The sequence below is a fragment of the Lissotriton vulgaris genome, unplaced genomic scaffold, assembly GCF_964263255.1.
Source record: "Lissotriton vulgaris unplaced genomic scaffold, aLisVul1.2 SCAFFOLD_393, whole genome shotgun sequence".
Lineage (NCBI taxonomy): Eukaryota > Metazoa > Chordata > Amphibia > Caudata > Salamandridae > Lissotriton > Lissotriton vulgaris.
The window spans coordinates 889,890-913,131 of NW_028242142.1; the positions used below are offsets into that span (position 1 = coordinate 889,890).

General features: G+C 49.3%; 2 protein-coding genes across 2 annotated transcripts; one reads left to right on the forward strand and one right to left on the reverse strand.

Annotated features, from left to right (window-relative positions):
- Positions 1–6,761: 6,761 nt before the first annotated feature.
- LOC147669046 (thymosin beta-15A homolog) lies at positions 6,762–11,953 on the reverse strand. Its single transcript, XM_086948261.1, has 3 exons — positions 11,859–11,953; positions 8,198–8,302; positions 6,762–7,144 (listed from the first exon to the last, which is right to left on the reverse strand). Exons 2-3 carry the CDS (start codon positions 8,295–8,297, stop codon positions 7,107–7,109), a joined length of 138 nt encoding a protein of 45 aa, XP_086804387.1. The 5' UTR covers positions 8,298–8,302; positions 11,859–11,953; the 3' UTR covers positions 6,762–7,106.
- A 2,397-nt stretch (positions 11,954–14,350) lies between these two features.
- On the forward strand, positions 14,351–18,144 carry LOC147669047 (uncharacterized). Its single transcript, XM_086948260.1, has 2 exons — positions 14,351–14,594; positions 17,174–18,144. Exons 1-2 carry the CDS (start codon positions 14,351–14,353, stop codon positions 18,142–18,144), a joined length of 1,215 nt encoding a protein of 404 aa, XP_086804386.1.
- Positions 18,145–23,242: the final 5,098 nt, after the last annotated feature.

Below are 23,242 nucleotides of genomic sequence, written 5' to 3' on the forward strand. Positions count from 1 at the left end.
CTGCTTAATTCAGACACTCTGTTCATCACCACCCCCTTTTCTAAATCAGACGTGGGTCCCAGGCACTCCACACCACTGGAGTCAAGCTAGCCGGGCTGATGAGAGGTGTTACCTCGAAACCGGTCTGGTCCTCGGATGCTTGATTCCGTTCTGGGAAGGACATGGCTATTGTAGTTCGGACTGGACTGTTCCCATGGGGTACAGGGTCAGAGCTGATTTGCATATCGCCATTGTCTAACCCGGGGTGGTGTGGAGTGCAAAAAAACGATGGATTTGGGCCCAGATCTTTGGACTGGGGTGAGTGTGTGACATTGATCCACATTCGGTCCATCACCTGTTGTTTTTGCATATTTCTTTTACTCAAGTCATGCAACAGGTCAGCAATTCTTAACTTTTTCGATTCAGTGGATCCCCACTGAATCATAACTAGAAGCCAAGCCTAAGCACCTTTAACAATTTGAACCACGAAAAATACACAATCAAGTGCAAATAGAAACTTTAATTTTAATGAGAAGTTTGGTTTCGGAATTTAATTCTAGCAGATGAAGCAATATAGGATTGTTTTTTCCTCCAAATAGATGGTCTCTTTGGCGGCACTTAAGTTGACGTCACCCATCTTCCATTCAGTATTCTGTTCACTGTACTTGTGCTGCACCCACAAATCAAGCAAAGGATAGCAACTTAATTTTTAGACTCAAATTTAAAACCCCATCAAGTTTACAGAAAGTTTTACATTTTGCTTCTTTATTTAGAAATATTTTCAACTGTTATTATTTAGCTTTAGTAGGACAAGCACGGTGGTGGCAGCATACCGCAGTGATCAGTAAGAGTGAGCAGGCCTTTTTACCTTTGTCAGCAGGGTGAGGCCTACAGCCTCACTCATGTAATGTTTTGCTGCTGTGTGCTAAGCTCACCCTTGGCCTACATCAAGCTGCTATGTAGTACTGTGCTGTGCACGTGTTCTATGCATGTGCTGGGTGTATGTGTGTCTGTGGTTGGTACGAAACATGGAAGAGTCTGGGTTCTATTTTGGCAGGCCCAGGCTAGGCAGGGCTAGAGGACCACCCACTGTCCGAGGACTGATTCCCAACCCAGTCAGGGTTGCATCAACACTGATGAAACACATACAACCATCCAGATATGGGCGAAGCACAGGTGCTCCCAGAATCAAGTTATTAACTGTCAAATGTCTGACAGTTCTTCCTTCCACATACATTTTTCGCCCTTCCTCAACAGGGTGCACAAAGGCTCTACAGTTTGTGCATACCCATGCACAAACTGGGTGGAATACTCTGCTAAACCTAAACAGGACTGCAGATCATCTGTCTTTTGGAGGAGCACCTTCAAAAATAACCATGATCAAGGAAAACTTGGGTTTGATGCCATCAAGTTTGATCCTCTGCCCTAAATAATCATGGCGTGTCAAATTTACACTTCACCAATATGAGGGGTCACACACTCCAAAGTATTCAAATCTAGTATCCAATGTTTACTAAGTTTGAAGCGTGCAGAAGGGTACACTCGCTGATCCTAGAGTATAAAATGTATAAATGAAGATAAGCATTCCCCAGGCGTTTTCAATGGCAGTTGAAAAGCATATGATGTAACCTTGTATAAGGTACTGTCTGTTCTGGCCAATGCAGGAATGACAATAAAAGTGGACAAGTGTAAATTTGATGAAAAGCGTTCCCCAGCTGGGATCCTTCTTCACAATAAATACAAGTCACCCAATTTGAGATTTAAACTTTTTAATTCATCAAATAGGTGGAATTCTTATTTGTCATGCCACATTTTACATAAAAATGAGTCTTTTCTTTCTGTTTTTCAATAGTGACATTCAATCTCATGTCATCCCAATGCATTTCAGGGAAGGGGCGTGCACCTTACTAGCAGAGGGGTTGAGAAACTAGTGGTCATGGTTATTAATTGGCGGTTTCATTTCATGATGGTTTGAGATTTTTTTACAGTTATTATGCCCATGGGGCTTCAACACGTGACCGTACTTTCGACACAAGGTTGTGTTTCCACAGGGACTGAGAAAACTTATAATTCAATTCCTTCGACAACTGGACTCTTCTTGCAGAGGTAAGCACGAGTATACCCATTTGATTACACTGGAAGAGCAGTGCGTTGGTGAGGCATCCACTTACATCTTGGAATTATCTGGCAGGTTGCATTACTGGCTTTATATGGTTCCTACGTTGAGTGGGATCTCCAGAAGTAGGACAGGTCAATTGACAAGCAACTTATTACACTTTGAAAACACTTGGTGTAGTAAGATACTGCTAGTTGCCTACGAGTCATCAGTGCATGCTTGGTATACAGCGTGCATACCTGTATAAACATAACACTTTTACTGGCTTATATTGATCTACAGGAGCATGAATCATGGATTGGCATGAAATTTCAAGAGTCCATGCAGATCTTTAATACAAGCATTGCAGTTTGGGAGATAGAGCATTTCTATATTTTAGGTTAATAGTGCCAAATTCTTTTCGGTTTTCAGTTATGCCGCTGAGGAAGGGACACTGAGTTTTTTCCACTAGCCTGGGGAATTTTTAATAGTCCCAATTTCTGTATTTAGCACACTCCCTACCAATCTCATTACCCACACATACCCTATATATAAAATAAAGTGCTCCCACGTATTCGTAGGTTAGAGCACGCCCCGCAGAGGGACAGGAATACCCCTAATTTTGAAGCATGACACTATGGGATTCTTAGTGTGAGGGGTATTTTAAAAACACTTCGTGCTTCTCCCTGACATTTCAAGGGATGAGCCACACTCACTTTATCACAATACATATAAAAAAAGGTTAGAATCATTTTGTTTATATAAACTTCTAAAGCACACCAGGCTATCTGGGGCCACTTGGAGTCTGTCAGGCCGACTCGTGCTGTTGGAAAGAAGCCATAAGCAGGGTAAGGTTGACGCAGGTCAGCTCTGCCCTTCAAGGAGCAGGTCCTCTTGCAGTCTCTTTATATTGGCACAAGTCAGCCAACTGTCCATTAGAGTACTTTTTACTGGCACAAATCAGCAAACTGTCCATTGGCGTCCAATTTGTACTGGGTACAAGAGGTGGCAGGTCCCGTCCTTATGGGGCCCTCTGTTTAGAGGTCTAGTTCTGGTCTACCTTTCTGTAGGTGCAGAAATTGTTCTGAAGTGGTTGGGCAGATCTCATTTATACCTGGAACCATGTAAGGGGGTGGGGTGGCTGGCCACACCTTTACTAAGAGAAGATCCAGGACCAAACCTAACTAGCTCAGTAGTTATGGTTGCCTTCTTGCAAACAGGCTCAGTGTCCAGGCATTGCCAGCATGGAGAGTCTTCAGCCTTGCTAAACTTAGTCCCTGAGGACTGTCAAGTTGTGTAATGAGATCACCAGTGCTTCCACTTAACACTACAATCCAGTTTGAAGCAGATGCTTCTCAAACCCAGATTAGTCAAATAGGACAAAAGCAGAATCCTTAAGCAGGCAGGATCCACAAGAAGTGTCATTTCACTTTAATTTCTCCTATAAAGTGCGTTCCAAGATTTACTTTACATATGGCTCAAAAGACTGCTGTCAAAAGGAGCACAACACAGCATATTCTAGTGCTCAGGAGTCCTATGCACCTGGGATGCATCCTACTCGTCAAGGAGGAAAGCTGCCAAAGTGAATATCTATTTAGATATTTGGTCGTCAAAACTGATCACACTATGATATACACCAAATATAAATAACTACTTATAAAATGTATTAGCTCTCCATAGATTAACATGTCTAACAGCACAACATTTAAAAACTGCTTCACCATTTTTTCTATAAGAACCCGTGCCTCCAACAGTGAATAACATTGTTTTCTCAAATTATACAGGAATTGGCTCCGATCATTTAAAAGCTACTGCAATGCTCCCCTGCCCCATAGGTATTTTACAGTGTATAAAGCTATACTGCATCTATAGAAGATGCAGAATATGGAGAAGTGTGGCTCAGGGGTTAGAGGCGGCAGACCCAGAAGCTGAGATCGGCCCTGGACCAGGGTTCAATTCCCCGCCTCGGCGGGTCTTGGGCTCAAAAATTCCACAGACTCGATAATTCTCGCTCCGGTGCCTTCTCGACTCACGGGTTCACACTCTGCGACTCTGGGCAATAGCTTGCTTAATCTCCACAACGGCCCCTCGCGGTGGGATGCCTGGCTTTCACCTTGTGGATACCCTGCCGGGGTTATCTCACAGGGGAATACCAGGATGGGTTCCCTAAGCAAGCGCCGGGAAACCCTTTGTGGGTAGCTGTGCGCTATATAAGCTCAAATACATTTACATGCAGATTATACTGCTAAGCAGCACTGAAGCTTCCTGGCAAGATCGGATACGTTGTCGATTGCTTCGGTGTGAATGCAAAATCCTCCACTTTCATTCTGCCAACAGTCTTATTTGGTTCCCCATGGTTGGAGGTTAGGCATCTCAATTCTAAATCTTTCCAAAGTGAGATACCTTGCCATCAATCTCAAATATTGGAACCTTAATTGTTCCTTAAACATAACTTGCTATGAAATTCATGGCCATCAATTTAATTTACACCTTCAACAAGGCACAGGTGGGTAATAGTTATCCATGCTGCAACCATATCACACCACTTCTGCTCCATATATTTGTGGAAGAACGTTTGCATTTTCAGCAGTTTTTACTTCCCGAAGTATACAGGACTTTCGCCCTGTTATTGCAGAGGAAGCACACATTAGTCTGTTTGAGATAGTCAATGGACATTGCTAAATGTTAGTGTGCAGAGACTTCCTCCCCCACCCATTACTGTTCCCAATTGCCCTGTGAGGGTTTATTTGGAGTCCCTAAAGCTATTTTTGGCTTTGTATTGATTCCTAAGTACTTTAACTCACAATATTAAACCATTTCCTTTGAAGTCCAACTTGTATAAAATCCAATATTTCAAAGCTGTCCGCTTACAAAAACATGTAATGTGTCCTTCCATTTTGGAGAAAAGGAACGGTTATTCTCTGGTTGATATGCTAGATAAAGTGCAGAGTGGGCAAGAGGACACAGCATCCACACAGTAGGAATGTGTCTGTTGGCACATAGTCTAGTCCTTTAATGTCAACCGAGTAGGGTGTAATTCTTACCCCCCTACACAAACCCCCTTTTTAACGTTAGCTAGAAGTGAATAAAATGTGTTTTTCCCACTAGCCAGGGACTTTAATATTCCCAATTTCTGTATTTAGCACACTCCCTACACAGCATATTTACATAAAACCCAGTGCTCCCACGTATTCATAGGTTGAAGCACGCCCAGCCCCATAGAGGGACGGGTAAAAAACCCTATGATGAAGCATGACACTATGGGATCCTTAGTGAGTGGTACTTTAAAAACACTTAATGCTTCACCCTGACAATGGATCAGCAACACTAACTTGCTTGTGTATCACAATACATTTAAAAACAAATTTAAAATTAGAGTAGGGTAGAACCATTTTATTTATATATCCTTTTACTGGAGGTAGATTCTATCTATCAATTGACCTCTATACCCCCCCCACCCCCATTATTTTTTATGTGCTTTAGAAGCACACGTATTCAACTGGGACAATTAGAAGGTAAAATGTTTACTGGAACAAACTGAGGTGTCCCCATAAAAAGCTCAGTTGCACCCAGCTTGAAGCTCCATGTATGCCTGGAATGGCACCTAGGTCATGGTTGCACCTAGGTCACGGTATACCACAAACATTGTGGTATCAGGTCTGTAGTATTACTTTGCACTACATTTTAAAAGTCAGCTTTCCTTTATAGTAGGGGTAGTTAATGTTCCAATTTGAGATTATTGGGGGTTTAAACCAATACTATTTTGGTACTGCATATATAAACTAACATGTGGCTCCCCAAGTTTAGCCTGTTGGGTCTTTGCTGTAGCTACATGGGAGGTGAGCTCAGGTTAATTCAGCGACTGGGGATCCATCTTGACATGGGTGGTGATTGCTTAATGTGGGTACGTCACCCTCCCCAAATAAAGCAATTTACAATGTTTAAAGAATATAAATCCGGGTGAATAAGATCATGTAGGCGCAATAGTTTGCTCTCAATAGAGATTATGTAATTGGTTTGCTCTTTACCGAAGCCAGCTTTAGAGCAGTGAAACTGGTGTAGCTGCACCTGGCATGGACCTGGGGTGCAGTTTAGAAGCCTGGGTTTAAAAGCACCTGCTGTAGGCATTCCTCACGTTCCCAGCAGTTTTAGTGGCAGTACAAATGACAAGATAACAGAATACTCATGTTGAGAGGAGCTCTCACGTGGCAATTTAAATCCTCATAGTGCAGAGGGCGAGTATGCCTACTGCAAAGACTTACCTTGCAAATCATAACTATGCTATGTTGCCAGGTAGTGGGTTATTGTTCAGATCCTGTGAATACTTGCAGTTTATAAGTAACAATCCTAAAGTCAGCCTTGCTCTTTAAACGCATGAACAGCAGTGTTAACACCCACTTGTCATCAAGTCAAGCACAAGTCCCAATTATGTGGTCTATAGCGGTTCATTGGTAGAATCCTGAAAGGAATGCAGTTTAAAAACCAGCGCCAAGACAACACACATACAAGTAAGCCAATGTGTTGGGGGGGGGGGGTGGTCCAGGCAACACCCACACTTCAATGAAGCATTACATTTTAAATAAGTCACTAGAAATTCTCAGATATATTTGTTGCCAATAATGGCTGTCAGAAGTCGTTCACCATATTATGCACCAAATACCCGAACAAAAAAACCTAACAAAGCATATCCAAAAAGTATATTTATTTCTTATAATACATTTCTGAACAGACAAAAACTCCATGAACACACAACATAAGCAAATCCCTTTTTAAAGGCCCCACATGTTAAAGCTTGCCATCCTTTGGCTACAGCCTCATCCTCCATTGAGGCTTACTGCATACAAGAGTAGCAGACAGCTGTGGGTGGGTTATAATCAATGGGGTAAAGGGTTCATCTTTGAAAGCAGCAGGTGTGTTGGAATACAAACAGGCAGTGATTGGTTTGTGCTGCATTTATATACACGATTTCAAACTAAAGATGTTAATGTATTCACAGCAAAAAAAAAAAAACAGTATGTTCTTCATGCTCGTTCTACGATTTCTTGCAGGCCTCCTTCTCCTGGTCAATTGCTGAAAAGACAAAGATTAGAACATTTAGAAAGTTGAGCAGTGGTTTGGATCTAGCTCTGCGTATGCAGTATTGTTAACCAGCTACAAAGTAACTGATGCAATAGCAACCATTTGCCTCGCTAATGATACGCAAACCTTTAGACACTACACAGAAAATCCTCACAGTAATCAGGCAAGCATAATCTCCTACAGAGCACCTACTATATGCTTAGAATCACCTGTTAACACTTTGCTAGCTTCGCATAGAACCAGCATCTATGTAGCCTCCGTGTTTATGAACAATAATGAAATTACACTTCTGCACAGGTTTAGGTAGAAAGGCCTAGTATAAAGACAGATTATCATCTTCAGAAACTGCGTCAGATCATGTTCTATGAAATTCTTATGCAAAAACCGTTGGATAGAATGCAGAATAAGGTCATATATTCACCCCAGTACAGAGACTGGGCCTAAATCATTCGTTTTTTGCCCACCACCCCAGTATAGACATGGCCAGAAACTGGTCCTAGGATGCTTGTTTCCAGTCCAGGGAGGACCTGGCATGGCAGTTCAGGCTGGACTGTTCCCTTGGGGCACAGGGTCAAGACTGATGTGCATATGGCTGGGTTCAAACTGGAATGGCATGCAAAAAAAAGATGGATTTAGGCCCAGATCTCTGTACTGGGTGAATGCATGACATGGTCCTGCATTCAGTCCATCAACCGTTTTTTGCTTATGAGATGTGTATGTAATGCCAGTATCTTTGGAGATACTCAGATCTCCAAGACATCATCTCTAGGTCCGGTTCTCCTAAGCCACAGGCTGATACATGCTTTCCATCGCCCACACTTCTCAGATCTCCAAGACAACATCTCTAGGTCCGGTTCTCCTAAGCCACAGGCTGATACATGCTTTCCATCGCCCACACTTCCACAACAGTTGGAGCTTTGTTTTGCATATCAAGTGATATCTTCATAATTTAACAGTTCTGCAGGAATCACATTAGCATGTCTAGTAGCTCCTGGTATGAGTCACATTGCATCACTCCACCCACCACTCATTCCCAATACTTACTTTCCTTTGAAGGCAGAGTGTTCTTCTCCTTTGTAGAAGTCTTCCTTAACTTCTGCTGGTCGAATTTCTCGACCTCAGACATATCAGGCTTGTCAGACATTTTGGCTAGAAAAAAATTAGATAAGAAAATGGATAAAGCCTAGATGTAGCTTATTACATTAGAGAAAAATAAACCTATTGCAATACAATTCATAAAGCTGCACTGGTTCGGACAAGCACATACACCATCAACATGGTAAGCTATAGACTGGAGGGCATGTTTGACCGGCTACAGCTGCTACAATAAACACTCTTGTAGCCTCCTTCGAACAAGAGCTAACGACTTTAATGAATGAATAGGGTTCCGAGGCTATGTACAAGCAGGGTAATATTTAACTTAAGAAATTGCCTTTGGTATACCTATTAACCCTTCTCGAAAGAGCCGAGTCAAGAAAAGGTCACAGCTATTGTTCTAAGCAAATCCTTACCACCCTGGCAAAGCTACCAAGAGCGTCTATTTCGAATAAGGATTCTTAAAGCACCAACTCAAAGCCTCTCACAAAAGTCTCTAAAAAGGACTTATTACAATTCTTTTTTGTAGGACCCTCAGCCTTTATAAAAGGGCAACGCATGCACTGCTCTGCAAGGCATGCTGTATTGTGGTATGGACTTGAAACCCCACCCACTCCCCCATATTTGTCATTGGCTTGCGTCATTGTCCCCAAATGCTGGCTTCTGATTTTTTTTTTAATAGGCTTGTTCGTCCCTCCTTAGTGTCCCATTGTCTTCATTTGTAACCTCCCATGAGGACTGGCTTTTACTTAGGTTGTTGCAGGATAGCCTGTAAGCACTAATATAGCGAGTTTCTCCTACTGCAGGCACCACATGCGGTCCTGAAAATGCAGCGCGCCATGGGAACTTTCAGAGCAGCCCTGGACAATGGCGTCTGCTTCTTTGAAGTGAAATAAATCTCGCATTTACACGTGTTCAAAATTGGCAGGTGACAGTGCCTTTTATTTAGGTCTTAGACCATAGAAATAAACTGCATTGCCAATAGCTTAAACTCCAAGAGCAAGACCTAGTGCATAACAAAGGCTTGTTTTCAATTGAACACTGCCCCAAACACTCCTACAGCCTTCAAGTTGATTGCCTCGATCCTGTCATTTGTTAAGAATGCCCTATTTTACCCACAGCACTGTTAAGCAGCCTTAACTAGGTCCTTTGTGGCTTCTTCAAAACGCCAAGTGCTTTAATCGTTTTGTTCTATTGCAAGCCATCTTTTATGAATTGTTCCATTTGCATAAAAATGTTTGGGGTGTCAAATACACTAATTTAACAATTAATGCAGTCTTGCACGTCAGAAAACCACAAACAAGGCATCTTAGTGATCAATCACTGAGCTCAGACCGGGGCATAGGTACAACCTGCTAGTGTCATACCGGTTTGTCCAGTTAAGGATCAATTAACACAGTCAAAGGGGCAACCACATGCTACCCATATTACAGTGAACTGCACCTACAGATGTCGCCAACACAGGGAGTGATGAGCGAAACGAAATAATCTAATTGAAATTTAGGATATTTGCCCTTTATTGCTGCCTAAACTTAGTCAACCCTGCTGCATAATTCTAGTGGCCCTGCATATAAGTGAAAGTTACATTACACAGACTGTGCTGTGACCCCGATAGGTAGGTGTGGCGTTAAATAGCCGACACGTTACTACTAAAATAGAAAGGGAAAACATTCTAGGTTGAAAAGCAAGAATGTCAAACGAGACCATGCCTGAAGGCTACAGCCATATGCAGGGCTTTAAATCGGACGGGTCTCCGGTGCTGAGCACCGGCAGTTTTGTAAATGGAGTCTCGGCTCAGGCGGTCCTATTTTTCTGGACTGCAGTGACAGTAGCCACATCCATGTGCGCGTGATCACTTCTCACTAGTGGATAAGTTACAAGCTGACGTCATGCCAGGTGAAGGAGAGGAAGAGACATCCTTTAAAGAGGGTCATTTTACCTGGATTTTTCTTCGTAGCATCACCAGGGATTTAAGTGGCAGCTCTTTCAGTAGTATAAACAAGCAATAGTTGTTTATTATATGCAAGTAACCATACTTGACAAAGCCAATTGTCCTAACTTGAAGGTAAAAAGATACTTATATCTGGATGCAATGACAGTAACATACAAGTCGTGCTAAACAGATTTTAGCTCACGCGTTTTAAGCCACGCCCTTAATTACATTGGCCATGCCTTTTAGGAGAGCCCCAGTTTCTCATCCCACTTAAAGCTCCAGCGATAAGTAACGTTACATGATAGGCAAGAAACGGTAGGTTGGTTAATACCTACGTAGGGAGATTTAAAGTGTTTACGTACCCACGTTAAGTGTGACACTGCGCGTGCCGAGGACTAGCCAGACAATCATTCCAACCACGTTTACGTTCCAGTTCGGTACAGCCTAAAACCGTCACTTTAGCCGTGTCAAGTTTTGCACTTTCATTGTAGCGTTCTCTCGACATGGGCTACAGAACTGTTTCCTGTTTTGGAGGCGGGGTTAACTTCGAGGTCTGTCACGAACCAACTTAACTGATGAACCGCTGCAGCTATTTAGTAGGTTCAGGTTATGGGTATTCATGCAACAAAGAATAGTACTTTTAATTATTCAAAATAAACGCGACCAAGACACGCTTCCTCTAAAGGGCAGAGACAGAAGATAAAATGTACGCACGCCACAGCGGAACACCGCTTGACAACCCTTGCTGCATTTTCAGAATGACAAATGCGGCCAGTTAATACTGAATGGCAATACGAGTTAAGAAAACGATGGGTCTCCTTTTAAGAAGTTGTCAGGTTCCCCCGGGCTAAACACAAATAACACGGCTTGGTAATTAATCATTAACATTTGCGGCTGTCGGAGGGGACACCCCCATTGTCTGATGAATAGAGTCTAAACGAAGCTGCCCGTATGTCTGTGGGCGTACTGTTGCAGCGCGCCCTTGCCAGCTGGGAGGGATTCGTGTGCATCTCCGCAAACTGTCTCCCGCGCTCGGCCTGCTAGAAGGAGCAGACATTGCGCAAGACTATGTGCGGCCGAGGCGCCAACAGTGCAAGCAAGGGCGTGTCCGGGCGCTGCAAGCCAGGGCAGCCACCTTCAGCAGCCGGGGCGTGGCCCGTGCCCTCGAGCGTGCAAAGCAGGCGCAGCCCTCGGCTTCGAGCGGGAGCCAGGCGTGAACACGAGGTTCTAGCACGGTGGAGAACGCACCCCGTGCAGGAAGCCAAGGCTCAACCCCGTGTCGCAGCCATTTCACCACTCGTTCAATCACTGCGCAACAATAGTACCCTGCGCCTGGGGGGCTTTAAAGTGATCATTGACGTGCGTACACCTACACCCCCACCCTTCCCCCCTCTTGCGGAACTCACACCATACATTAGCATAGGAAACGATACAGCTTAGACGAATCAAATAGAGAACACAACTGGATTATAGATTATTATTAAATCAGGATAATAACCACCTCAGTCAGAGCGCGGAACCCGGAACAACACAGCACCACACCCATCACGGACACAACGAGAAAAGTCTTGCCTGCGCACCCAGATAATGTACCCAACAAAGGGCTTACTATAAACACATTGGAACTCAGGAAATCCCCCGAGATAGCGAAAGGCAGTACTACGCCCCTCCTCTCACCTGATCGGGACACACTCCGCAACAACACCGAGCAACAGCTTACAAGATTCCAAATACAGGTCTGCCCTCCTCCGCCCACTTCCCCCAAATTTATATCGCAGCCAAGCCCCGCGGCACTCTCAGCTCAGTCGACCATTGGACCAGCTGCGGGCGTCCCCGCTCTGATAGGCTGCGGAGCACAGGAGGCGGTGCACCGGCGGACGAGGGTTCTCTGATCTCGCCTTTCCAGGTGGTAGTTAATTGGCGTACTTTCCCGTCGTTCTGCTGCCGCGCTGGCCAGATGGTGAACTACACCTCCCAGGATGGAAAACCTGTAGACGTTTTCTGCAGGGAGTGGACGCGCCCCGCAAGTGGAGGCGATTAATCGCCAAAGACAGGTCGCAGGAGCGGTCTAAGGATCTGAACGTACGTTTTGATTATTGATTAGGTTATGGACCCTGCCCGTATGTGAAACGAAAGCCACGCAGTTGTAAACCAAACAGTGCTAGCACTGGAAAATATTTGCCCCGGGAACCCAGCAATTGAGGGTGAAAGTGTGGCAGAGGAAAACGGGGTGTGACCACAAGGGGCGGAGCATGAAAAGCAGTCTGACAGACATCTTATATATTTAAGCAAAGAGACCGCTGCCAATTTCTTGGCAGCACGGACCAATGTGACAGGAAATCTGTTCAATGGGCTTTGCGGGGGGGGGGGGGGGGGGGTGGCCGACCGGAGGGAGGCCCCCCCCCCCCCCCTCCCGGGAAGTTTGGGGCTCCGGGAGGAAGGGGAGGGGGGAAGATTTAGATAGGGACACAGGAAGGGATATCGGGTTTTGGGCTAGCTAGTAGGATTGGGCTCCTTTTGGGCTAGTGGGGTTAAAACCGGCCATTTTAGGACTCTGGGCACCATTTCGGAGACAGTGACCCAGCAGCCGGTGGGCATAGTGTAGCGTTGTTGTGGTAGGGGTAGGCCTTAGGTTTCCATTGTCGACGGTGTTGGTATTAGCGTGTTTGTGACAGCGGAGGGTGGGCAGCGACAGGGAGGAAGGGAGTGTGCCGGGCGGGAGAGCAGGGTGATCTGCGTGAGGCGGCGGAGCTGAGGAGAGCGTACCTGTCGGTATGGCGGCGGAGAACATGGCGGATCCTAGAGTGCGGGAAGCGTTGAGGCTCCTGGGGGGAGGCTGGCAGGATGGACCTCCTGCGCGACGACGTGAGGGTAAGGCCACCACGGCGCGCTGCTGATGGCGCCGTGGCGGCGGTGATGGCGTGCGAGCCTCCGCGGTCGCGCGCGAAGAAAGGGGAGGGGGCGGGAGCAGGGGGTGGAGCGGCGCGAGGCGGCGGGCCGAAGGCGGCTGGGGCACAAAAGAGAGGAGGAGGTGCGGCGAGGGGGCGCGGCGGCCGGAAGAAGGCGCCGCTGATGTTTACGAAAGGGGCGGAAGGCCCGGGGGGGGATAGGGGGGAGCGGGAACATGCATGAGGAGGTTTTGGGAGGCGCGGGGGGAGGGGCGGGCCCTGCCAGGGGCCGAGGGAGCGTTCAGGCCCGCAAGACAAATTCCAGGCTGGGGGGGAGGTGGGTGAAGGGGGGACGGCAGGGGGAGTCCAGGAAGGAGGGGTGCAAAGGGTAGGGGGGGAGTCAGTGGGAGGGGGTGGGGAGGGTGGGAGGCAGGACCAGGGGGACGAGACCATGGTGGTTGAGGGGGAGGCAGGGGGGCAGGGGGGAGTCAGGGGGGGGGATCACCATTGCTCATTGAAGATTCTGGGGAGGAGGTGGGGGACGGGGAGGGGGGAGCGGTTGATGTAGAATTGGGGTCTTCGGCAGAGGAGGATGTGGTGCCTCCCAGTAGACCTGTTTCACCGCGGGGTCGGGGGTGGGGCTTCGGGCAGAGAGGGCAGGCGAGGGGGAGCGGCGAAGGGGGTAGCGGGGCGGGGGGGATGCCCGGGGGGCCACGGGAGGATGGAGGAGGGGGATGGGGATGGGGGAGGGGGGGGTACGGCGGAGGAGAGTACGGTTTCGGGGGGGCCATGGGAGGTCGCGGAGGGGGGCCGAGGGGAGGCGGAGATTATTGGGGTTCGAGGGGAGGCGGATGGGGGGAAGGGGGTGAGACTTGGGGGTGGGGGGAAGGGAGTTGGGAGGGGGGGCTTCCGGCGCGGCGTGGAGGACATTCGGCGGCAGGGGGGAGAGGGGGGTGGGGTGGCGACGGTGTTTTTGCCCCGGCATGCTGGACTTCCCCGTTTTTCTCTTGGCAGGAGCAGCTGGTAGGGGGCTCGGGTGAGCAGCATGCAGCTCCAACCCGCCGAGAGGATGGGCCGGCTCTGCCTAGTACGGGCGGTCGCGCTCCAACGAGGGACCATGTGCGTGCGGGCAGCGGATGGCAAGGTTATAGGTCTCCAACGCCCCCCTCCCGATGGGTCGCTCCGGCCGCCGGGGGACGGGGATGGAGCAGCAATGTGGCAAGAAATAATGATTACCAAAATGTGGACAGGAGTATGGAAAGTGTAGATCTAGGAATGTTGATGACAGCATGTAGAGACAAGGCAGGTTTGAGCAGGATGTCTACAGGAGCGGTTATGGGAGGAGGAGAGCGTGAGATGGAGTCGGAGGAAGAAGGGGAACTGCGGGAGGAAGGGGGGGAAACTGGTAATGTTGTTGGCAGTGTTTTGCAGATATGCCCCCGGCAAGTGGTGCCGCGAGTGACGGCCCCCCCAGCAGACCTGGTTAGGCGGTGGGATCCGGTGAGGACGCTAGCCTTGACGCCAGGTAAGACCAGTACGGGGTCGGGGTGTGGCTTGGGCAGGCCTCATGGAGGTCAGGAGGGTGGGAGTGCTGATGGTGGAGGCCAGAGGTCCGTGGGGACAGATGCTGGCGGTGGTGACGAGGTGCGATTGGTGAAGGGCAGATACGTGGCGGATGCAGGGGTGGGTACAGAGGGGGTAGGGGGCGCAGCGGCAGGGAGCACGGCGCAGGGGGACGCGGCGAAGGCCGGTGAGTCGGGCACGGAATCGGTGGGGGGTGCGGCGGCAGGGAGCACGGGGTCGGGGGACGCGGCGAAGGCCGGTGGGTCGGGGGCGTCTAGTGCGGGGGCGAAGGAGAGTTGTGACGTGCCGGTGAAAAAGCTGCCGTACATGGGGGTGGCGAAGCCACTGGGGGCGCACTTGTCGCTGGCAACTAAAGAAAAGATATGGAAGGGGGAATACGTGGAGATTTTGAGGTTGCTCCACAGGGAGTTGATGGCCAAGGAAGGGTCGAAGGAGGAGGAACAGGAATTAGCTAGGCGTCCGAAGTTGCCTGTCACTATTGAGAATTGGTCGGCTGCTTTTTTGATCTATGCCAGCGTGTACTGTCAGAAGTACCCGGATAGGGCGGTCGCGCTGTTCAAGTATATGGATATAGTGCGGCGGGCTCAGGTGACTTACGGAGGTAATGCTTGGTCGCATTACGATGAGGAGTTTCGGGCGCGCATGGCGTCGGACCCGGAGGCTAATTGGGGGGAGTTGGACTCCGACCTCTACCAGCAGACGATGAGTGGGGCTAAGTTTGGCCGCACCATCTTCATGGCCAGTGGTTTGCCACTGGCGCCGCCCCCTTTTCGGCCCGCCCCACCCGTGGAGGGGTGGGGGCGGGCGGTGCCGGAGGTAGTCAGGGTGTCGGAACCTGTTGGGATTTCAACAGGGGTTCCTGTCTCCGGCAGGCGTGCCGTTTTAGGCACGAGTGCTCCGCATGTGGGAGACGACATCCAGAGGCGCGATGCTGGGGGCCTTGGGGAGGCCCAGCGCAGTCACAATACCCGGCGCCCGGGCCCAGCAGAGGGAGGGGTGGAGGTAGAGGGGGGGCAGGTACCATGGGAAAAGGCTCGTACTCCGGTTAGGCTGGATCGGCTAGAACCGTTGTTAGAGGCGTATCCGCGGGCGGATGATGCGTCCGTGCTGCGTCGGAGTTTCAGGGAGGGTTTCCGGTTGGGGTACGAGGGTCTGCGGATCGCTCGGTGGGCGGAGAACCTGAAGTCCGTGAACGCACACAAAGGTATCGTCCGGGAGAAGCTCTTTAAGGAGGTGAGGGAGGGGAGGATGGCGGGGCCTTTTTCAGAGGCGCCGTTGCCGGACTTGATCATCTCCCCCATTGGAGTGGTCCCGAAAAAAGAGCAGGGCCAATTCCGACTGATTCAACATCTCTCATGGCCGGAGGGCGCATCGGTGAACGACTTTATATCGGCAGAGTTGGCGTCCGTGTCGTACTCGGCCGTGGACGTCGCGAGGCGTTTGGTGACGACGGCGGGCACGGGGGCGCTCATGGCGAAATGCGATGTGAAATCAGCTTTTCGGTTGCTGCCGGTTCACCCGGCGGACCATCAGTTGCTGGGAATTCAGCTTGATGGGCAAATTTTTGTGGACAGAGCGCTTCCTATGGGATGTTCCGTGTCGTTCGCCTTGCGATTCAGCTCCTTTTTGCAGTGGGCTTTTTCCTGGCGCACAGGCTCTGAGGCGATTACGCATTACCTGGACGACTTCTTCCTGGTGGGTCGGCCCGGTTCGATGGACTGCCAGCAGAGTCTGGACAGTTTTACGGACCTGATGGGTCACCTGGGGTTTCCGTTGGCGCCAGAGAAGACGCAAGGGCCCAGCACGGTGCTGTCGTTCCTCGGGATAGAGCTCGATTCAGCAGCCATGGAAGCACGCCTGCCGGAGGAGAAGCGGGCGGTTATGGTGGAGTTGGTGACGAGCATGTTGGCCAGGCCGAAAGTGTTGGTGCGTGAGGTTCAGGTGTTGCTGGGGCATTTGAATTTCGCTTGTCCCGTGGTGCGCGCGGGGCGAACTTTCTGTCGGCGGCTGGGTTTGGCATTGTCCGGTCTGACACGGCCGCATCATCATGTGCGGATCTCGGCGGGCGCGAAGGAGGACCTGAACATGTGGTTGGCTTTTTTGGAGCGTTTCAATGGCGTGCCCATGGCACCCCCGGAGGACTGGGAGTGGGACGTGACGATGTCATCGGATGCGGCGGGAGTTGGAGGTTTTGGAATCTACTGGGCAGGCAGATGGTGCGCGGAACAATGGCCGGAGCATTGGCAGGCAGGGGGTAGGAGCATTGCTTTCTTGGAGCTGTTCCCGCTGGTGGTGGCGGTGACCGTGTGGGCACAGGAGTTGGCGCACAGGCGGGTGTTGTTCAAGGTGGACAATATGTCAGTGGTGCAGGTAGTTAACCGGCAGTCCGCAAGGGAACCCCAGGTGCTGAAGCTGATGCGCGTTTTTGTCTTGAGGTGCTTGGAACACGATATCTTGTTTCAGGCTAGGCATGTGCCGGGAGTGGACAATGACATTGCTGATGCTTTGTCTCGTTCCCAGTGGCGGAGGTTCCATGGGCTAGCCACGGAGGCAGCGGCGGCCAAGACGGAGGTGCCGAAGGAGATGTGGTTGGTGGGAGAGCGCGGGTCGTTCAGTTGGTGAGGTCATCCCTGGCAGCGTCAACATGGAAGAGTTACGAGCAGGCCTGGACGGAATTTCTGCGCTTTGGAGCGGTAAGGCAGCGGGGCAAGTGGTGTCGGGAGGAGCAGGTGGTGCGCTTCATGCTGGGATTGATGGACAAAGGTTTGGCGAGAGTGACTATCGCGGGTAAACTGGCAGGTGTGGCCTTCATGGGCAAGCTGTGGTGGGGGTATGCACCCTCGGCGGGAGAATTGGGGGGGAGACTTCTGGAGGGTTGGGAGAGGGAGAGAGGAGCTCGAGCGCGGAAGAGGCGGCCGATTACGGAGGACATGTTGGCAGGCTTGCTGGGCCAGTTACCGCGGGTGTGCAGGGATCGGGCGGAGACGGTGCGGTTTTCCACGTTGATGTCGTGGCTGTACTTTGGAGCCTTTCGGGTGTCGGAGTTGGTAGGTTTGAGGGGCGATGCAGGTTTGAAGTGGGGGGATGTGGAGATCGAAGGCCGGGAGGTAGCGGTGCGGCTTCGGCGGTCCAAGACTGATCAGCGGGGGAAGGGTATGTGGGTCTTGTTGGGTCCTGGGGGGACCGAGTCGGTGTGCCCGGCGGAGTGGGGGAGACGGCTGGCGGAAGAAGGGGGACAGGATGTGGCGGAGGTCTTTGGCAGGAGTGAAGGGGGTCGTGTGACGGCGGCGCAGTTGTTGTGGGTCCTGCGGCACGCCCTGCGGTCTATGGGTGAGGACCCGGGGGCGTTTGGAATGCATTCATTTCACATCGGGGCAGCGACGGAGGCAGCGAGGAAAGGCTGGGGGAAGGAGGAGATCAAACGGCTGGGGCGCTGGAAATCAGATTGCTATAAGTCGTATGTTAGGTTGCGAGGGGTAGCGTTGGATTAAGAATGGATGTTGGGCTCGCTGCTTACATATGTCTCTTTACAGGTGCGGTGGCGGGGCCTACGGCGGCAGCAGTGTCCATATATGTGGTGGGCCATTCGTTTGTCAAAAGAGCGGAGAGGGCTGAGTGGGAAAAATGCAAGAATCTCAATCTGGAGCTGGATGAGAATTTGTTCAGGTGTCATTGGAGGGGCACAGGGGGCATGCGTTGGCACGAGTTGGTGCTGGTGTTGAACAATGTTGTGCGAGGGGGGATCTGCCCAGATGTAGTGGTTATTCACCTGGGGGAGAACGACTTGGTGCAGTGCAAGGGACTGGCGCTAGTAAAACAAATGAGGAGGGACTTGCTGGAGATCAAGAGGCAGTGGGCAGGGTGCTATGTCATATGGTCCGAGTTCATACCCAGGAGGTGTTGGAGGGGAGCTGAGAGACCGGGGGCTATAGATAGGACTAGGAGGAAGATAAACAGAGAGATGCGGGCCTTTTGTGACAAGGAAGGGGTGGGAAGGATGGAACACCCGGAATTGAAATATGGGGCGTTCTACTTTTTTCTTGAGGATGGTGTTCATTTGTCGAGGTATGGGATGGAGCTATATATCGTGCAATTGAAGGAGGCGTTAGACCGGGCAATAGGGGTGCGCAGGTATCCTAAGGTGCAGGGGCCCTAAGGGGGGGGGGTCGAAAGCCTTGGGGGGGGCTTTCGAGTGGCGCTTTTCCTAGTCAAACGGGGGGGGTAGGATAGGAGGAAGGAGTTTTACTGGCTGAGGAGAGGGAGTGTACAGAGGGCTGATGTTCAAACAGTGATAAAAGTTTGGTTTATTGATAATGATGTTATGTTGTTGGCGGGGAACTGTTTAGGGGAGGGGGTGGGGGTTTCTGGTCAGGTACATGTATAATTAGTTAGGCCTAGTTTTGTACGGCAAAGGCCAAGGTTGGGGTATGTTTTCAGGATGCACCTGTTTCCCAATAAAGCGGCCTTTATCACACCTACATCTGTGTCCGGTCGGTTTCTTCCCCTCCCCGTCTCCCGATGGGCCCCAATGGGCTTTGCGGGGGGTGGCCGACCGGAGGGAGGCTCTCCCCCCCGGGGAAGTTTGGGGCTCCGGGAGGAAGGGGAGGGGGGAAGATTTAGATAGGGACACAGGAAGGGATATCGGGTTTTGGGCTAGCTAGTGGGATTGGGCTCCTTTTGGGCTAGTGGGGTTAAAACCGGCCATTTTAGGACTCTGGGCACCATTTCGGAGACAGTGACCCAGCAGCCGGTGGGCATAGTGTAGCGTTGTCCCTCCCTCCCTCCCTTAGATCAGGTTTCTGGGGTTGTGGGGGGAGTATTTGCCCCAGGATTTTAAGCTTGGCGGGATGTCCGGGGGATGTTGTGAAGCAGGTGCTTTCTGTGTTAGGGCTTCGGGTTGTGTTGTCGCTGGGGGCAGGTGCTGCAATGATTATTTCTGATGGCGCTTTTCCTAGTCAAACGGGGGGGGGGTAGGATAGGAGGAAGGAGTTTTACTGGCTGAGGAGAGGGAGTGTACAGAGGGCTGATGTTCAAACAGTGATAAAAGTTTGGTTTATTGATAATGATGTTATGTTGTTGGCGGGGAACTGTTTAGGGGAGGGGGTGGGGGTTTCTGGTCAGGTACATGTATAATTAGTTAGGCCTAGTTTTGTACGGCAAAGGCCAAGGTTGGGGTATGTTTTCAGGATGCACCTGTTTCCCAATAAAGCGGCCTTTATCACACCTACATCTGTGTCCGGTCGGTTTCTTCCCCTCCCCGTCTCCCGATGGGCCCCAAGTTTACTTCCTTGGCCACAAAGTGACTTCATTTTAAAATGTCTTGAAGGCTTAAGATACCTGCTGCCCACATCTTTGTGTGCCCATCAGTTTTGAGGTGAGTAATAGCAGTATGATTACTCTGGTACTACAACACAAAGCTGAGCACACATTGTAGAGTTATAATATTCTAATATAGAACATAACGGCTCATGACACTATTAATATTCTTGAACTTTTATTGTCTTTTTTGATGATTCAGCCAACACATGTTTCGTCGTCCGGGGAGTTAACCCACAACTTCCTCAGGGCTGGAACAACAATTAGATGACAAACACTTGTATTGTGTACCAAACCCACTACATTCTACATATCAAAGCTTAGTGGAAACCCGCACTTCAATATATGTCCACAGCACCGAAGATATGTCACATAGTTGTGTTGTAAGTTATCATGCCTATTGTACCATAGAGTCAGAGTATAGTGAGAATCTATGAAGCCATTGTAGCACAATACCGTGAGACGTGGTGCACCGATCAGAATCACTGTTCGTGCCAGTTCGTGAAAAAGGGGGTGCACAGACACACACATTGAAGCTGTGGGGAAAGGTGCGCCTATCTTTTGTCTCTCACAGTGAGAGTGAAAAATTAAAAACTTATGTGGAAAAAAAGTAGGCGGTTGGCTACCTGCCTTGATCCAATATGTCACATAAAAGTAAAATAATGATGAGTATATTTGGTAAAGAACTGAAAAAAGTCCCTGGAACCCACAATGAAAAGAGGGACTAAAAGACAAGTTTATAAGACTTGAAAAACTGAAAAAGAACAAATTCAAAATGGTGGTCTGGGGCAACGTTGAGACAATACCTAAAAATTTTCCCCACCTATGACGACCTGGAAGAAGACCTCCTTCTCAGCTGGGCAAGAGAATTAACATTCAAATTCCAGCAAATTGCTGGAAATTCTCATTGAGAATGCTGACCGTAGAGTTAGAGGTTTACAGGCAGATATTGCAATATTGGATATTGCAGCCAGAGATCAGAGAACTAGATCTGAAAGAAGCTACAGATAAAAACTATGAAACATCAGGAAGACATTAAGTAGAGAAAGGCATGGAAGATGAAAAGAGATGAAATAGATTACAAACAAGGCAGAGTCTTTACCTTTGCGAAAAAAATACGACCACCTAGTGGAAAAGTGTGGCTCAATGATTGGAGCGGCAGACCCTGATGCAGAGGTCTAGCCCGGGACCAGGGTTCAATTCCCTGCCTCGGTGGGTCTTAGGCTCAAAATTCCACTGACCTGATAATTCTCGCCTCAGTGCCTATTCCAATCATGGAGTCCCACTCTGCAACTCTGGGCAATAGATTGCTTAATCTCCACAACGGCCCCCACAACGCTAAGGATGCCTGCCTCCACCTTGGGGGTGCCCCGGAGTGGGCGCCTCACAGGGAAAGCCAGGATGGGTTCCACAGCGGTATTCGTACAAGCGCCTTGAGACCCTTGCGGGTGAGTAGTGCGCTATACAAGTATCAATTTATCAATTTTACCTTTTAGCAAATGATAACAGAGAGCTAGGAAAAAATATACAGGACACCCCGCCCATCAGTTCCAGTTCCACCTCTCTGAGCACAGTACCAACTAGCGAGAGTGAAGCTGAATCACTATCAGCATCAAATAGCACAGACAATCGTTTTTTACGGAAGGGGAGAAGAATAAAAAGAGGGAACAACTGAAACGTTCTGAAAATATAACAAAAAGACCAGGAGGGGCAAGAGAGGAGGCACAAGAACAAGAAAGGAAGGACATGAAACCGAGGTCCTGGGACATAAGGAATTAGAACCAGCCAGGATAGAGGAGTGGAGGTGATCAACCTAACTGAAAAAGACATGATAAGCTTACTGGGGAAGGGCCTGGGTTTTTGTCCTAAAGAGTATGGGGACATTTGCAATTCCAGGATTGACCTATTCAAATTTGTAAGGAACCTAAAACTAAAGTAATTTTTTAAAAATAACCCTACAATCAAGAAAGCAATTAAAACATACCCTGCAGACTCTTTTTCTGATACACTCACTATACAGGATATTAGAGATACAGAATTGCTTCTATCTCTTACTGATGAGGATCGTGACAATATGAGTGTAGAAAAACGACTATCAGAACACAATATAGATAGTGATCTAACTGTTTCAAGTGGGCTGAAAAACAAATCAAGGTGGACACCAGCCATGCCCAGTGTATTGTATTGTATTGTATATTTGTATAGCGCTTTACTGTCACCCCAAGGGCATCCTGGCGCTTGAGATCACTGTCAGCAACAGAAAACAACATCTTAAACTGCCCTAGGGAACAAGTGGGTCTTCAATGCTTTTTTAAATGGTAGAAAGTCCCTTTGACCTCGTAAAAGGAGTGGCAGAGAATTCCAGAGTTTAGCCGCTGCAACACTAAACGAGCGTCCACCCATCCTCACTCTCTGGAATCTCGGTACCACCACCAGCCACGCAGAAGAAGAGCGCAGACATCGCGCGGACGAATACCATCAAAACATATTCTGCAGTGGGACCGGGCCCTGTCCGTGCAAAGCCCTGAACACCAGGCAGGCAGCTTTGTACTGAACACGGAAGTGGACCGGCAGCCAATGTAAGTCCCGAAGAGCAGCGGTGGAGGAGCTGAAGTTAGGGCGAGAGAGGGCCAGCTTAGCCGCCATGTTCTGCACCCGTTGCAGCTTGCATAGCAAAGTTTTAGGGGCTTCCAGAAGTAGAGCGTTGCAATAGTCTAAACGACTAAAGATGGTCCCACGCACTACTTCTGGTCTAGACTGTTCAGGTAAAAGGGGCAAAACTTTACGGAGCAGTGGTAATAATATAGATATTTTCTATAAACTGGAACTCAAGGACCTGAACAGACAACTTGCCATACACCATAAACATAAGCTGAGACATAAAGAAAACCTGATAAAAGAAGAACGTAAGGCTCTAGAGGAACTCAAAGAGGTCAAGAACATTACCATATAGGAGGCAAACAAGGGGGGGGGGGCAACATCATCATTATGAACACAGAGGATTACAATCAGTCGATAGTATCTCAACTGGGAGATATCACTTGTTATGTTAAATTCAGTGACAACCTTATAGGCCCATTGACTGACCTAACCAACACATATTTGAGAGAATGGCTAAAGAAGGGCTTGATTGACCAAGATGATACATGTATCTTAAGGTTGTGAGGCCCAGATTCCCATGTATTTATACACTACCTAAAATCCATAAAAAATTGCCATTTCTACTGGGCAGAGCTATTATTTCCAGCATTGGGGGGCCCACTGAGAGACTCG

Coding starts and splice junctions, on each gene's coding strand:
- LOC147669046 (XM_086948261.1), bottom strand. CDS start 8,297: ATGTCTGACAAGCCTGATATGTCTGAGGTCGAGAAATTCGACCAGCAG. Junction 7,145..8,197: donor CACTCTGCCTTCAAAGGAAA/GTAAGTATTGGG, acceptor TTGTCTTTTCAG/CAATTGACCAGGAGAAGGAG.
- LOC147669047 (XM_086948260.1), top strand. CDS start 14,351: ATGACAGCATGTAGAGACAAGGCAGGTTTGAGCAGGATGTCTACAGGA. Junction 14,595..17,173: donor GACGCTAGCCTTGACGCCAG/GTAAGACCAGTA, acceptor TCTCGTTCCCAG/TGGCGGAGGTTCCATGGGCT.